Below are 17,413 nucleotides of genomic sequence, written 5' to 3'. Positions count from 1 at the left end.
GCTAACAATTTCAGGCTACAACTGTTCCCTGTTTGCTTACAATATCAGGCTACAACTGTTCCCTGTTTGCTTACAATAGCAGGCTTCAACTGTTCCCTGTTTGCTTACAATAGCAGGCTTCAACTGTGTCCTGTTTGCTTACAATATCATGCTACAACTGTTCTCTGTTTGCTTACAATATCAGGCTACAACTGTTCCCTGTTTGCTTACAATATCAGACTTCAGCTGTTCTCTGTTTGCTAACAATATCAGGCTACAACTGTTCCTTGTTTGCTTACAATATCAAACTTCAACTGTGTCCTGTTTGCTTGCAATATCAGGCTTCAACTGTGTCCTGTTTGCTTACAATATCAGGCTACAACTGTTCCTTGTTTGCTAACAATATCAGGCTACTACTGTTCCCTGTTTGCTTACAATAGCAGGCTTCAACTGTGTCCTGTTTGCTTACAATATCATGCTACAACTGTTCTCTGTTTGCTTACAATATCAGGCTACAACTGTTCCCTGTTTGCTTACAATATCAGGCTACAACTGTTCCCTGTTTGCTTACAATAGCAGGCTTCAACTGTGTCCTGTTTGCTTACAATATCAGGCTTCAACTGTTCCTTGTTTGCTAACGATATCAGGCTACAACTGTTCTCTGTTTGCTTACAATATCAGGCTACAACTGTTCCCTGTTTGCTTACAATATCAGGCTACAACTGTTCCCTGTTTGCTTACAATAGCAGGCTTTAACTGTTCCCTGTTTGCTTACAATAGCAGGCTTCAACTGTTCCCTGTTTGCTTACAATATCAGGCTACAACGGTTCCCTGTTTGCTTACAATATCATGCTACAACTGTTCCTTGTTTGCTAACAATATCAGGCTACAACTGTTCCCTATATGCTTACAATATCATGCTACAACTATTCTCTTTTTACTACCAATACCAGGCTACAACTGTTTATTGTGTGCATTCAATAACAGGCTACAACTGATCACTGTTTGCATAATATCAGGATAATTGTTCACTGTTTGCTTACAATATCAGACTTCAGCTGTTCATGGGATGCATACAGTTTAAGGATACAACTGTTCACTGTTTGCTCACAATATCAGGCTGCCACTAATTGCTGTTAACTAACAATTTTAGGCTACACAACTGAGCATGGTTTTACGATTTCAAGCAACAACTGTTTACTCTTAAGCTATAATTCACTCATTTGCTTACGATTTCAGGTTACAACTGTTCACTATTTGCTTACGGACAAACGGGATCGGGGAAATCCTACTCCATGATTGGATATGGAGCAAACAAGTAAGACTTACCACATTAAACTTTAAAATGATCTCTCTTGTTTGTAACCTAATCCTTGTATAAGCAATGCTATTTAATTTGTTTCCTTTTGGAGAAAAAAGTCGTTCATTGTCATGATGCTCTGTTTTCGTCATTAACAATGTGACTGTTGTCTTCATGAAAGAACTTTCATACTGGCCCTACTTGGGAACCATGTAAGATACTTAAATGAAACTTGTATGTAACTTAATGTGCACAAGCCTCATCTCTCTGGTTAACTAAAGTAATGATTAGATAACTTAGATTTAAACTGAAGCTTGCTCTTGTTTATGCCCAGAAGTAAAGCTTTAAAGAGCTTCCTCTATGGTTTCAATTAAAGATGCCTTCAAAGCACTGTTTCATGTATTTAACAGAGGTATTGTCCCCACCACCTGTGATGAGTTGTTTAAAACCATGGCAACCAACGATGATCCCAACAAACGGTACGAGGTAATGTTCTCTATGCTGGAAATCTACAATGAGCAGGTACGCGACCTTCTCTCCAAGGACAACCCAAAGGGTGGCCTCAATGTCCGACAGAATCCAAAACTGGGCATGTTCTATGTGGAGGGTCTGAAGAAAGTGCCTGTGGGCAGCTATTCCGAAATTGAGAAGAGAATGGAACAAGGTATGGAGTTTGTCTTCTTCTAATCAGTCATAATAAAAAATCTGAAAATACGAGGGATGATCCAAAATAACATAACCTTTTCCTACAAATCCCATGCTTTAATAAGAAAGTTAGGGATGGGATTTGTCTGCAGAGTCACATTCACAGATATCAAAGAATCAGATCAGGGCTTCTAAAAGTTTGAAATCTCAGTCTGGTGCAACTTCTATGAAATATTGCTAACAGAGCATGCTAAATGTCCATTAAAAACTTCAGTTGCTTCTAACATGCAATAAAATCGCCCTTCTCTAAACTTGCCACAAATAGGACCTGGACAATCGGGTGCAGTTGGTGGAGTATTGCGTATTGGAACATGTAGTATTAGCTGAAAAAGGATAAAACACTTCAGAAAATGTGACTTTGTTCTAATTTTTATTTTTATTCACCAGTGTGGCTGTTGATGGAGTATTGAAATGTTTTATCACCAACTTTCCAATAAATATCACGTGGCAGTTTGTGGAGTATTGGAACATTTTCCATCAAATTCCACATGGCAGCTGAAGGCAAAAAATCAGCAAATGTCAATGTGGCAGTTGGTGGAGTATTGGAACATTTCAATCAAATGCCATTTGGTATTTTGTGGCAAATTTGTTCACTAATTGTAAAGCCAATCAGAGGTGAAAATATCATGACATTTGATGATATTATCAATCTTCGACCAAGTGCCAGACATGGTTCACCAAATGTCAACCAGTTCTGTGGCATTTGGTGGAAGTTGGTGGCATGTTAAGGGAAAGGCAAACAACAGTACAAGCTTAATTTTCAGGTACACAATCCAGAACTGTAGCTTCCACAAACATGAATGCAACAAGCAGTCGAGCCCACACAGTGGTCACCATCATTTTTGACCAGATCATCAAGACTGACAACGGGGAGACAAAGAAAAGTTCCACCATGAACCTGGTAGATTTGGCAGGTAAGAGATTCATACTGGTGGTGTTTAGAGACTTTCAGTAAGTTTATGATTGGACAAGAGTTTTAAATGAATATAGTGTGAAAATCTTTTATAAAGATGGAATTCATTCAATGTCTTCTAATAGGCTGGTAGGTAGGGGGTTGATAAGTGTTAGTTTAGGTCAAACTGAATTCATACATTTACTGTATTGTGATTGATTTAGCAATAACTGAAACATACCAGTAACTTTTGTGGCAAGCCCTGGAGTTGCAAAAGATTGACTTCTAACAATAATATGGAAATGACTGTTGAGCATAAAATGCTGTGCATGTTTTTGCTTGCAGGTTCTGAGCGTGCTGACAGTACAGGGGCCACAGGGGACAGACTGAAGGAAGGGGCCAACATTAACAAGTCCCTCTCTGCTCTCGGAAACGTGATTTCTGTAAGTGCACATCTTCATTTCACTGTATTATTGAAGGAAGATTAAAATAAAAAGGTTGAAGTGTTCATATTTTGAAGAAAAAAAATAGTTTTAATTTCATTTTTGTACATGGATTTTGGATAAAAACTAGGGATGCAAATGAATGGCAAAATCCATATTGAATATTTTGTTATTCTTTCGATCAAATTTTCAATAACAAAAATTAGTCTTTAAAAAGTTATAGTAAACTGTAAATTTTTGCTATAAACCATGAGTCCCTTATCATTATATGTTGAATATTTCCAGTGTTATCGGAATATAAGAAATCATTGCAGCTTATTGAATATTTTCAACGTTATCGAACACTAGAACTGCACAATTGGTGTTTACCAATACTACTAAATACGAATACTACTAAATATTATAATATATAATGATGGTGATGTTTGAGATTTAAAAGTAAAAGATAAGTATGTGGATTGCGACTCATCATTTGTACAACAATACAGGAAATACATTGTAAAATGCTATGATATTCAGCTACATTTAAAAACACAAACGTTACATCGAAATATGAAAAACATCTAGCAAATAACAAGCACATAACCAGCACATATCATTCAGTGTTATCACTCATCAATATCATCATCATCATTACATGTGATGGCCTGGTTCTTATTCAGAAATAGGATCTTATCAACAAGATCGCATGGCAGTCTGTTCTTAAGTTTGTTAACAATGAGGACCGGGACTGTTTATAGTACCGTATGATCGGTCCCTAATTAACATATGACGCGCATGCACTCCATTGTCATCTCATTAGTGCCTCTAGCATTAGGTGCCAATTGTTGTTTATTTCATCAATTTTTGAAAAATAAGCGAAAATTCGAATACCGATTTTAACATTCGAATACCAAACATTTGATCGAATTTTTGTTTGCATCCCTAATAAAAACCCACCTAATGCTGACTCAAAATGCAGAATAGAGCAGCTTCTTGTTGAATACACTGAACATTCTGATTCCAGGCACTTGCTGACCTGTCAATGGGTAAGAAGAAGGTGATGGTGCCATACAGGGACTCTGTGCTCACAAAACTCCTCCAGAACGCCCTTGGTGGCAACAGGTGAGTCTTCAATGTTCAATAGAATCTTGCCAACCTGTCAGTGGGTAAGTTTTTGGAAAATTTCCATTCCTTTTTGAAGGTTGAAGAATAAAAGGATATGTATATGTTTGTACAAGCAATACAAACAAAAATTTAGAACCTGTAAAGGTGTTTGTGCCTGATGTTTGTGGTTTGGGTCCCTGCTTGTGCTGTTTATGTGCTATGATGCAACAGGGATACAAAACAAAACAGTTTGCTTATGCTTGCTAATGAACTTATGTCCTTAACTGAACTCAGAACCGTGATTGCATTTATAGATTAATCCTGAAATACACAAAACTTTTATACAATTCTGTAATAAAACTCTTACCACTCTTTGAAATGAATTAATTTCAATATTGTCTTCATGTTTTCCCCATTTAGTAAGACAATCATGATAGCAGCCCTGTCCCCAGCTGACATCAACTACGATGAAACACTTGGTACCCTGCGATACGCAGACAGGGCCAAGAAGATTCAGAATAAGGCCGTCATAAACGAGAGTCCACTAGACAAACTTATTCGAGAACTTAAGGTGGGTTCCAATTCCTTTGTTTATGAAGGGAAGTAAGCTTGTTGCACTTATTATCAAGCCACAACTTCTTACCTATGTTCTGGAAATGAACTTTGTCATATTATATGTTTTTAGCTCTACTCACTGGCCAGAGGCTGGTTGTGAACACGATACAGTCTTCATTCTTGATTGTATCTCTATGAAACTTGTACAGTATCTAGATATCCATTATAACTCGGTTCCTTTCGAAAACCAGCCAGCTAAGCCCATGCATGCCTAGATTATGGCCCTTGAAAGTATAAAAAAATGCTATTGTGTAAACACTAGCTTGTGAACACGATACAGTCTTCAGTTTTGATTGTATCTCGATGAAACTTCTACAGTATTTAGATATCCATAAGACCTCGGTTCCTTTTGAAAACCAGCCAGATGCGCCCATGCATGCCTAGATTATGGGTCTTGAAGGTATAAAAAAATCAGTTTGTCTGTAAACAATTGCTTGTGAACATGATACAGTCTTCAGTTTTGATTGTATCTCGATGAAACTTGTACAGTATTTAGATATCCTTTAGAGTTCGGTTCCTTTTGAAAACCAAGGAATAGTCAGATCTGCCAATGCATGCCTGGATTATGGGTCTTGAAAGTATAAAAAAAAATGCTATTTATAGCCAAGTCTATTTTTAGCCAAGTCTACATGAGGGAAATCTATTTTTAGCCAAGTTTACATGTAAAGTCACAATTGCTTGTGAAGGTTTGTTAAAATTATGCCCCTGGGGTAATTACTGCCCCCCCCCCCCCCCCCCCCCACGGAGATTGTCCCGCAAGGGAACACAAACGACCTCGGCGATGTTGGCGGAGGACCTGGGAAGAGTTCTCTTTTCTTTGTAAGGGACAGACTCTCCCCCCCCCCCCCCCCCTCCCCCCTTAAATAGGGAAATGTTAAAAACCTTTTTGTCTGATACCACTATGCAAATCCTTGCTATTTTGAACAAGGCTTTATTTAGTGGTCCACTACCATGGTTGTTCAAATTATGCCCCTTGGGTCAAAACTGTCATTGCCCTGGGTGTCACAATTTTCCTAGAGACTTATTTAAGAAATATTTTCGATGCATATGAAAACATTTGAAATAATGCCCCTTGGGCAAAAACTGGCCCCACCCCTTTTGACTTACTTTTTAATTTTTAAAGCTACAGTAATGAAATTTTGACCATGTGAACAGTTTTGCAAACAAGCATTAATGTTGTCCTCGGATGTCCTTGACATTGACCTTTGACCAACTTTTTATTTTTAAAGCTACCGAAATGAAATTTTGACCATGAGTACAGTTTTGAAAGCAAAAATTGTTTACCCTTAGATTACCTTTACTTGGCACATATTAAAATAGTTCATGCAACTAATCTGCTTACAACACTTCCTGTCCTCAGATGTTGATCGTGCAGCGTTTTCAGCTAACCCAAACACAAAAAGTGAACAATATATTTGTTGCCTATTACTCAAACGTATATGCTCTGGATTGAAAATGACCACAAGAGCCATGCCAGTAGAGCATAGGCCCTTTTGGGCCAATTGTTTTATGACTAATGCTCATATTAAAATCTAAGGTGAGCAAAGTTTTCTTGACAATAACTTAAGTCTTATTTGTTTACATGTTAAAGACCATTAAATGTATATTGTAAGCTGTGACCGGTTAATGATTACAGTGTTTCTCTTTTTTCGGCCCCATTCACGATCCCCCCCCCCCCCCCCAAAAAAAAAATCATGAATATTTCACTCCAAAATCATAATCCATTAGAAATAAAAAGTTTTTTTTCTCAATTTTCTATCAAGTCAGCTAGTACAGTTATGTTAAAACGGATGCCTTATCTTTAAATTTCTTTCCTCGTTTGAAATATACTATCGTAAATTGTCACTATTTTCACAATTCTGAGGACCCTGGCCCTATTCAGAAAAAAGGTAGAAAAAAACACTGGAGTAACATAATGCAGTTTCGATACAGACAGGAAATGTATCCTTCCACGTTTAATGCTGTTGCTTTTAGGAGGAGAATGAGAAGTTGAAGAGGGCAATGGAAAGTGGTGGTATGGTGATCAAGCAGGAGGCTGGCATGTCATCTGAGGGTAAGGCTCATGATTCTTTTAAGTGACACAATTTAAATTTAACAAACCAAATGTAAATATATGATGGCTGGTATCAGTGTGTGTATACCACGTGATAAATTACGTCATATATGCTATATCGGAAGGCCAAATTTTGCTTAAAATGAAGACTTAAATCAAAGATAACTTTTCCTGTACTACACCATTTTAAAAAAAAAAGGCAGTCTATGCCGCTTAAATAGCCCCGCCTTCCTTGTATTACCGAAGTTTGATATGATGATTAGTTTCATCAAACACTTCGACAAACCTGTTTCCAAAATAGTGTTTTGAAGTTCTCCGTCAGACGGCCATATTGTGAAAAGGTTTGTCGAAGTGTTTTAAGAAACTAAACCCTCAATCAATCTATGGTAAAAGACCGAAGTCGGGGCTCCGTAAGCGCTATGTTTCATTTAAAATGGTGAAGAAATAGTGAAGTTATATTTGTTTAAAGTCTTCAGTTGAAGCAAAATATTGCCTTCCAACATAGCATTTATGACGCAATTTATCACGTGGTATACACACACTGGGTATGGTAATAAAATTATTAACTTGAGGAAATATTGTTACATCTGTGCAACATTTTCATAGTGCTCTGCACTTTCACTGTTTAGATTCTTTTGCAATATAAATGTAAAATGTTTTTATAGTTTTTCAAGATTTTGATATAGTCTTTGACCAGTTTTTCAAAGAATTCACAAGGCTACTATTGAATGACTAAACGCCTTGGTTGATTCATAATTTATCTTTTGCATGAAGGACTCAAACTAATGTTTACATTGTAGATCTGGAGCGTATGCGTAAACAGATGGAGGAGGAGATCCGGGCCCAGCTGATGGCAAACCAGGCCATGTTGGAGGAGTCAGAGACCACACAGAACTGGGACCAGAAGGTACACACTTTGAGTATATATTTGTTTAGTTTAGAGAGTTGATACCTGGGCCCAGCTGATGGCAAACCAGGCCATGTTGGAGGAGTCAGAGACCACATAGAATTAACCCCAGAAGATACATGCTTCAATCTCACATGCTTTGTGGGTATATTGTTTATGTGTAAGGTCTCATTCCTGGGCCCAGCTGATGGCAAACCAAGCCATGTTGGAGGATTCAGAGACCAAACAGAACTGGGACCAGAAGGCACATGCTTCAATCTCACATGCTTTGTGGATATACATGTATTGTTTATGTGTAAGGTTTCATTCCTGGACCCAGCTGATGGCAAACCAGGCCATATTGGAGTTGTCAGAGACCAAACAGAACTGAGAACAGATGGTACAATGTTGGGGTCATCATAGTACTTTTACTAGACTGATATAGTGTAAAAAACAAAAAAGGGGTTTGAAATGAAGACCTTTACCATACTGTATAAGATTAATCTACTTCACATGTTCAAAACTTGTCATATTTCATTCAGCCTTGCAAATAAATCATTCTGTTCACATGTTCAAAACTTGTCATATTTCATTCAGCCTTGCAAATAAATCATTCTGTTCACAGCTAGCCGCAGCTCAGAAAGAGACCCATTCTCTGGACAAGGACGTGAGTGATGCGACAAGGAAGAAGAATGAGATTTACCTGATCAATCTGAACGAGGACCCGATGTTGTCTGGTGTAATAGTGCACTTTATCAAGGATGGGGAAACCAGCATTGGTCGGAAGGATGCTCAACCAATGCCTGATATTTGCCTCAATGGTCTGAGGTTTGTGACTGCTACCTGAAACATTCCTGTCAGAAATAATCATATATTGGTACCATTTATTATTTACTTTCCATAGATAAGTTTTTAAGCCCCAAAAGGTAGGCATTTTAAAATCACAATCTCTGTCAGTCTGTTTCTTTTCATGTCTGGACTGTGTAATGTACAGTGCGATTTTGATTTGTCCTCTTGCGCCAAAGAACCAAGCCATTACCCCAAAGGTCAAGGTCACACTTAGAGGGAAATCATAATGGAATACACATACAGTATAGGTGGTCATGTCTAGAGGCTGTATTCAATAAGTAACTTAGATTTAAGATTAGAAACTGAGTGCTTTGATTTGCCTGTATATTTAGCTGACCAATAGGACTATCTAAGGAATGTCTAAGGATAGGATAAATATTAAATACGGTACTGGCCTTATCTATAACTTTCTAATGAATGGAGGATTTTGAAAAAAATCTGTCACAAGACCTTAGTGTTCAGAACAAAAAGGTGACCTAAAATGTGCAAGACCAACATCCCTACCTCAAAGGTCAAAGTTGTATTTATATGTTAATCATTAATCATTATGGAATTTTGCATTTATGTGCATAGAGAATAAGAGGTCATGTCCAGACAGTAACTTTGTCATGCGAAGGGGCATTTTGAAAAAAAACATTACACTGATATTCAGCACATGATGGGTACTAAACACAGATCCTTATCTCCAGATGTGTTGCATGCAAGTGCTAGTTTAAATAAAATGCTGTTAATAGTAAAACACAAACAAAAATACCAGAGTGATTAATGATGCGATAATGTCAATATCCCCTGGGTTTCTGAAAGAAATCCCCTGGGAAAGTCTCCGATGTATAGCATGTACATATATGTTAAACTAAGGAAGTATGCAAGCAGGATGTAAGCAAAAGTTACAAGCAGTTACTATGAAAGAATTAAATTCATGAACTGTGAAAGTAATCTTAATGTTATAAATTTATTCAAGTCAGTATCTAATGCTGCTGTTTGTATTTTCCAGTATACAGAAGGTCCATGCAGTGTTAACATGTAAGAAAAATGTTGTGGAGCTGGAACCAATGTCTGGGAGCGGACCTAAAACCAAAGTCAATGGCGTACCCTTGACCAGCAAGAAAAAGCTCACACACAAGGACAGACTCCTGTTTGGTAAGTCATTTTGGAGTAGGAATGTCTGCCTTTGGTTTATACCAAGGGCTTCTCTGGTTTCAGCCCCAGTTTTTTAAATGGTGAAAACTGGATAATGTCATTTAATTTTATTGCAGGAAATTAATTTAGTATGTAAAAATTACAGTGTTTCAGTTTGTTTCATAAGGCTGGTGTCAATTTAAATGTAAGATTACATTGTAGAATCTTTACAGCTTGAATATCCTAGGATACATGTAAATGCAATTTCTTACGCTGTTTTGACCATAATTATATGAATGCACCGTGTTGATACTGTTAATTTGCAGCAATTGAAAAATACCATACATAAATGAAAACGCTAGGTAATTAAGTAACAACACAAGTGATCATGCATATGAATGTCTGGCCTGCATTCCATGTACACACCCACTGCATCTGTAGCCACATTTGTGCTAGGCATTTCATTTTACACGAACTGTATTACATGCTAATGCAGTGAATGCAAAAATTATGTTTGTATGCCAAATATGAACGGGTAAAACTATGAGTAATTCTAGAAAACTATTTCAGGATCAAACCACTTGTATGTGTTTTTGAACCCCAAGAACCCTGAAAAGAGTGAGGACTTGCCAGATGAAATCACCTGGGAGTTTGCCCAGAAGGAGATTGCTCAGGTCAAGGGATTTGCCACAGCAACTGGTGCTGGCATGTCTAAAGGTACAGAAAGACACCATTATCACATTTTTGTGTCGCCTGAAAAGACGACATATAGGGGTTACTTTTGTCCGCGGCGGTGGCGGCTGCGGCGGCGTCCGCGTCCCATTTTCGCTTGTCTGGGGGTATATCTCCTAAACTATTAGTGGTATCAACTTGAAATTTCATATGTAGATAGATCTAATTGAGGGCAAGTGCAGTGCACAAGAACTGTTACTCTTCCTTCCATATTTTAAGAGTTATTGCCATTTGTTATTTTTCATGCTTAAAGTTTTGTGTGGGGCATATCTTGTAGAATATTAGAGTTATCAACTTGAAACTTCATATGTAGATAGATCTCATGGAGGGCAAGTGCAGTGCACAATAACAGTAACTCTTGCTTTCTTAGTTTTAAAGTTATTGCCCTCTGTTAATTTTCATGCTTAAAGTTTTGTCCGGGGCATATCTTGAAGAATATAAGAGGTATCAACTTGAAACTTCATAGCTTGATAGATCTCATTGAGGGCAAGTGCAGTGCACAAGAACCGTTATGCTTGCTGCCATATTTTTAGAGTTATTGCCCTTTGTTAATTTTCATGCTTAGGTTTTGTCCGTGGCATATCTCGTAAACTATAGGAGGTATCAACCTGAAACTTATTCCGTAGGTATATCAGATTGAGGGAAAGTGCAGTGCACAAAAACCGTAACTCTTGCATCTATATGTTTAGAGTTATTGCCCTTTGTTAATTTTCATGCTTAAAGTTTTGTCCGGGGCATATCTTGAAGAATATAAGAGGTATCAACTTGAAACTTCATAGCTAGATAGATCTCATTGAGGGCAAGTGCATTGCACAAGAACCGTTACTCTTGCTGCCATATTTTTAGAGTTATTGCCCTTTGTTAATTTTCATGCTTAGGTTTTGTCCGTGGCATATCTCGTAAACTATAGGAGGTATCAACCTGAAACTTATTCCGTAGGTATATCTGATTGAGGAAAAGTGCAGTTTACAAAAACCGTAACTCTTGCATCTATATGTTTAGAGTTATTGCACTTTGTTAATTTTCAAGCTTAAATTTTGTCCGGGGCATATCTCGAAAACTATAAGAGTTATCAACTTGAAACTTTATAGATAGATACTTCAGTTCAAATGCCACCTACACTTAAAAGTTAATTGGCAACATCATTGTCTATAAATGAATAAAATGCCAATCTAACAGCTATAGTGTCAACAGTAAATAATTTGTCAGGCGACACATCCGACTCGCGGGGTTCTAGTTACCTAATAAGTTTACATTTAGAGCTCTGTAATTTTCAAGTATTAAACTATATATACAGTCACAGTTTATGAGTTACATGTAAAAGAACTTCTTACGGCTATAGACAAACTACTCTCTTTGACATAATATAATGCTAGAATTACATTATTGGTGGAAGCCCACTTGTCATTCCTGGTATTACCACCAACCACTCTCCATCATGCCTTATACGACTGGAAATGGAAGCTCTCACTTAAAAACATTGCTGAGGACCAAGTACTTGTGTAGGCTTACTTAATAAGAATAACATGTCATAAATGTCACAGCTTGAAGGCTATATAATTTTTTACTAACAGTTCAAAAGTAATAGACGGTATATTTTTGTTGTAGTCTGTATTGCTGGACAACATAGATAAACATACTTTTTCTTTTGTCGAGTAGCCTTGACAACTGGTTAGTAAAGTTTTTTCTCTAAAAATGTCAGATGATTGTAATATGTGTGGTCACAGTGTTTTAGTATTTATGTCTTCCGCCACTCTATGCAGGGGGAGACATGTCAGTCCATACCTCTGTATTCTGTTACAAATTTGTGTGCACTCACTATCTCCTAAACGCCTAAAAGGATTTTTATGAAGTCAAATGTTCACTACCTCGAGAAGAGAGGCAGAACTGACATTCCAGACCTGCCAGCTCAATGTCAAGGTCACAGTTCAATGTCAAAGGTTTAAGCCAAAGCTTTCGTGTTTCTCCATATTTCCATAACCTCTGAATCATTTTCATGAAACTCAGGTCAAATGTTCACCACATGGAAATGCAGAACCTACAAAACAGGTTGGACAGGTCAAGGTCAAGGCTCCTAAATCCCTTTAAGGGTTTTCACGAACATGAAAAAGTTATCCACATTTTCATGATATGCAGAAACCAATTTCAGGCATGCCAGCTTAAGGTCAAGTTCACAAATATTTCAGCCTTAGAATACATGTTGGCTCCATATCTCCGAAACCCCTGGAAGGATTTTCATGAAACTTGAGTAAAATGTTCACCTTGGGCAGTGACACAACACAACACCCACAATCCACTCCATATCCCTCAACATCAAATATTGTAGAACAGAATAGGACAAGCATGGGGGAGACATCTGTATTTGTTTCCAAAACAACTGTCTAGTTTGTATTGTTTCTTCACAACTTACCATTGTAAACTGTATAAGTTCACCCTAAGATGATTGATTGTAAACTGTATAAGTTCACCCTAAGATGATTGTAAACCTCGTGTGTCATACTATAAAGCTGTAAATTTGTGATCATTAACATTCAAGATTGTGCTTTCAGCTTGTGATTCACAGTCACTGTATAATTAGGTGTATTGATTGTTTTGTTCTAACATAAACATACTGTTAGCTATATGGTACCATGGCTTAACATTTATTAACCCCCACTGCCCCTTCAATATTTTAAACATAAATAATTTACAAAGCCAATGAAATAAGCCTTCATTTAAAACCATGCTTATAAATGTAGGTGTTTGATAAATAGGTGTCAATGTTACATCATATTTGGCTCTGCCTATTGAAACCTTTTTATATTCTAAGTCAGTTTGAACATAGTGTTATATTGAAATATCTTAATGACTAATTCCTAGGGCTCGTTCACTTTGCTCACATCGACCGTTATAATTAAATTGATCATTGCAGTATGTCATACTAAGCAATATGTTCTAACTGATCCCTATGAATTTAGATCAGTTGATAGCCCAGGAGCAGGTGTTGGAGATATTGCCGATGGTGTCTGAGGTGAACGCCATATCAGAGGAGCTGAACAAGCAGAAGAGCTTCGACGTTGTCCTCATATCCGCCGCAGCACAGGAAAACACGTACGGTGCAGCTAATAACACAACGTAAGTTACTGACATTCCAGAGGGTTTAGTGATGTGCAAAGTAGTTGGTTTGTTTGGTTTGTCAATGAACTATACTAGAGTTAGCACATGTGACATGAGTTGGTATGCATAAAGCACACATTGTAGCATAACTTGTTTAAGTTTGTTAATGTCTATTAAAAACAACAATGTATAGATATGTACTTTTTGCTATAAGAATGAATTGTTTTGGAATTGAATACACCAAATAAATTTTAAATATAGATAAAATAAAGTTCATGCTCTCAATGTTGTGAAAATGTTTACTTTTGTTGCTGCTAAAGTACACGTTACGTGTATTGTACAGCTAAATAACCTGGTGCTATTGTTAAATATTCAGTTTTATATTGATGATTGATTTTGATGACATGTTTTAATTGCAGCTTACAGTAAGTGATAAACATTTGAGATTTTTCGTACTGGTACGGTTTATGTGTAAGATCTTAATGATGACGAGACAAAATGGATAGTCAGGTGTTAGATTTTATTTGATGTATCAAATGGTGTGCATTTAAAGAAATTTACAGTTTTAACACTTCAACCAATCTGAATTTATGTATTGTTTTATATAGAAGGTGTTCTGCATGCAATAACTGCAACTATTAGTAGCAGCTCAAAACAGGGGAAATAAAAAATCTAAACCTGACTTTGTCTTGCTTTGTATGCATGTGTAAATGGTTTGTTCAATTATATCACATTCAGTTATTTCAACCACAAACATCAACTGATAGTTCATGTAGGATGTGGCTTTCACTCTGTATAGATGAAAAAACACTATTTATTATGAGAACATTCTTTTAAGATGGGGTTACACTTCTATGATAAAACACTTTTAAATTACACTCCGCATGATGACATAAACATTTTATAAATTTTTGAAATATTACAGTTTTATTCTAGTCAATAGAATTGCTGCTGTAAAATAAAAAAAATTGTTAAGTATGTTCCTTAAAATCATTATGCATGCTTGAAATCCTTGATTACTAGCCTGTATATTTGCTTAAAGCCTCGTTCCCTGATGAGAAAATGACAAATCTATATGCTTTTCAATGGAAATGTTTTCTATTTAGTTGTTTTATTATGCACCAGTCAATTGTAACCACAATTTTACCTTCCCGGTGGCCCCGCAGTGCTGGTTGAATGCGGTGGTTTTATCTTTGCGCCAAATTTAGTGGAGAATGGGCCTTACCTAGAGTCCCTGGGGTGCGGGGGCATTTGGCGGGGGTTACACCAGCAGTTCATCCTGCTTGGATTTTGCCCGGACTATGCTGGACTGAAAGTCAAAGTCCCCGCTATTCCCCGGACTTGGGTTGGGGCGTGGTTACAATTGACTGGTGCATTAGTAGAACTCTACTGATATATACATGTTTTCCATATGACATACATGTTTCATTATTTTACCTCAAAAATGGTCAGCATTATATTGCGTCACCCATTCAGTATTGCTGTTTATAGCTGCAGCTCATCATCACATTGTTTCACCTGGCCCATATACATACTTGTCATTCCTTTTCCATATTCTAAAACGCCTCACAGAAATGAATAGGGAGCAACGAAGCATGGAACACAATTGCATTATAATCCTTTATGAATGTTTATTGGAAGTTATGGTGGTGATGACAGAGTAATTGGTGTGATGGCCGAGTGATTGTGCTATCAGACCCTTGTTCAAAGGGTCCCAGGTTTGATCCATGCTCAGAGCTTTGTCTTGTATTTGTGTATGTGTACTGGTTATCCCACCCGAATGGGAAATGGTCCTGAAGGCTAAATAGCATGTATTCATAAAGCAGCAGAGATACTATGTATTGGCTGTAAAAAGGTCTCTAGAGCTAGCTGGCTTGTTTCTTATTCATCCATATGAGATCAATGTTATATGCAACATTCACCTTAAACAGATTCTAATAACATTGTTTAAAACCAAAACCTGGTACATCATTTTAGACAGGCAATGCATGGCGTTATTTGAATTTCCTTGTAATTGTAATTGTGATTGTAGAAGTGCTTTATTAGAGTGTGAATGGTAGTAGCCTTGATATGTAGCTGCTTTCGCTAGAGGTTTTATTGTTTACATATATAGTGCATCATTCAATCGAGCAATACATTGTTACACTCAAACTATCATTCTGTTTATAATTGTAACATATATAAAAATTGTTAATAAAATGACCTGACTATATTTTGTACTTAAATACTAAGAATAAATTGTGATGAAATAACCAAAGTCTGTTTTCATCATTGTATAATACTGGAACTAACTCTTGATAATGTAATGTGATACCAGCAAGTAAACAGACTCTTGTGGATGGAAATGTAATGAATGGATTAATGTGAACTTTGCAATTTTCAGAGTGACAGTGAAAATGAAGAATCTCCTCAATGGTAACACATGGTTGTGGGAAAGAGGAAAGTTCATGAACAGACGATACCTCATTCAGGTAATATACATCTCCTTAATGGCAACACATGGTTGTGGGAGAGTGGAAAGTTCATGAACAGACAATACCTCATTCAGGTAATTTACATCTCAATGGCAACACATGGTTGTGGGAGAGGCAAAAGTTCATGAACAGATGATACTTTATTCAGGTAATTAACATCTCCTTATTGCAATGCATGGTTGTGGGAGTGGGGGAAAGTTCATGAACAGACAAAACCTCATTCAGGTAAATTACATCTCCTGAATGCCAATACATGGTTGTGGGAGAGGGGAAAGTTCATGAACAGACAATACCACATTCAGGTAATTAACATCTCCTCATGGCAACACATGGTTGTGGGAGAGGGGACAGTTCATGAACAGACGATACTTTATTCAGGTAATTAACATCTCCTTATTGCAATGCATGGTTGTGGGAGTGGGGGAAAGTTCATGAACAGACAAAACCTCATTCAGGTAAATTACATCTCCTGAATGCCAATACATGGTTGTGGGAGAGGGGAAAGTTCATGAACAGACAATACCACATTCAGGTAATTAACATCTCCTCATGGCAACACATGGTTGTGGGAGAGGGGACAGTTCATGAACAGACGATACTTTATTCAGGTAATTAACATCTCCTTATTGCAATGCATGGTTGTGGGAGAGGGGACAGTTCATGAACAGACGATACTTTATTCAGGTAATTAACATCTCCTCATGGCAACACATGGTTGTGGGAGAGGGGACAGTTCATGAACAGACAATACCTCATTCAGGTAATTTACATCTCAATGGCAATAAATGGTTATGGAGGAGGGGACAGTTCATGAACAGACAAAACCTCATTCAGGTAATTTACATCTCAATGGCAATAAATGGTTATGGAGGAGGGGACAGTTCATGAACAGACAAAACCTCATTCAGGTAATTTACATCTCAATGGCAATAAATGGTTATGGAGGAGGGGACAGTTCATGAACAGACAAAACCTCATTCAGGTAATTTACATCTCAATGGCAATAAATGGTTATGGAGGAGTGAAAAGTTCATGAACAGACAATACCTCATTCAGGTAATTTACATCTCCTCAATGGCAACACATGGTTGTGGAAGAGGGGAAAGTTTATCAACAGATGATACTTCAATCAGGTAATTTACATGCCCTCAATGGTAACACATGGTTGTGGAAGAGGGGAAAGT

At 37.2% G+C, this 17,413-nt stretch overlaps 1 protein-coding gene across 9 annotated transcripts in view; it reads left to right on the top strand.

Annotated features, from left to right (window-relative positions):
- LOC128242956 (kinesin-like protein KIF28) overlaps positions 1-17,413 on the top strand; it is a 68,154-nt gene that overhangs the window by 36,832 nt on the left and 13,909 nt on the right. For all 9 annotated transcript variants that reach the window (XM_052960406.1, XM_052960411.1, XM_052960410.1 and 6 more), the window contains exons 6-18: positions 1,219-1,297; positions 1,690-1,943; positions 2,749-2,898; positions 3,222-3,319; positions 4,326-4,423; positions 4,826-4,976; positions 6,995-7,073; positions 7,874-7,980; positions 8,585-8,787; positions 9,803-9,948; positions 10,498-10,644; positions 13,617-13,773; positions 16,139-16,226. In XM_052960406.1, coding sequence (XP_052816366.1) covers positions 1,219-1,297; positions 1,690-1,943; positions 2,749-2,898; positions 3,222-3,319; positions 4,326-4,423; positions 4,826-4,976; positions 6,995-7,073; positions 7,874-7,980; positions 8,585-8,787; positions 9,803-9,948; positions 10,498-10,644; positions 13,617-13,773; positions 16,139-16,226 — 1,757 coding nt within the window. The remainder of the gene's footprint in view (positions 1-1,218; positions 1,298-1,689; positions 1,944-2,748; positions 2,899-3,221; positions 3,320-4,325; positions 4,424-4,825; positions 4,977-6,994; positions 7,074-7,873; positions 7,981-8,584; positions 8,788-9,802; positions 9,949-10,497; positions 10,645-13,616; positions 13,774-16,138; positions 16,227-17,413) is intronic.

The sequence above is a fragment of the Mya arenaria genome, chromosome 8 (genome assembly GCF_026914265.1).
Source record: "Mya arenaria isolate MELC-2E11 chromosome 8, ASM2691426v1".
NCBI lineage: Eukaryota > Metazoa > Mollusca > Bivalvia > Myida > Myidae > Mya > Mya arenaria.
This window is presented reverse-complemented; position numbering and strand designations above follow the sequence as displayed.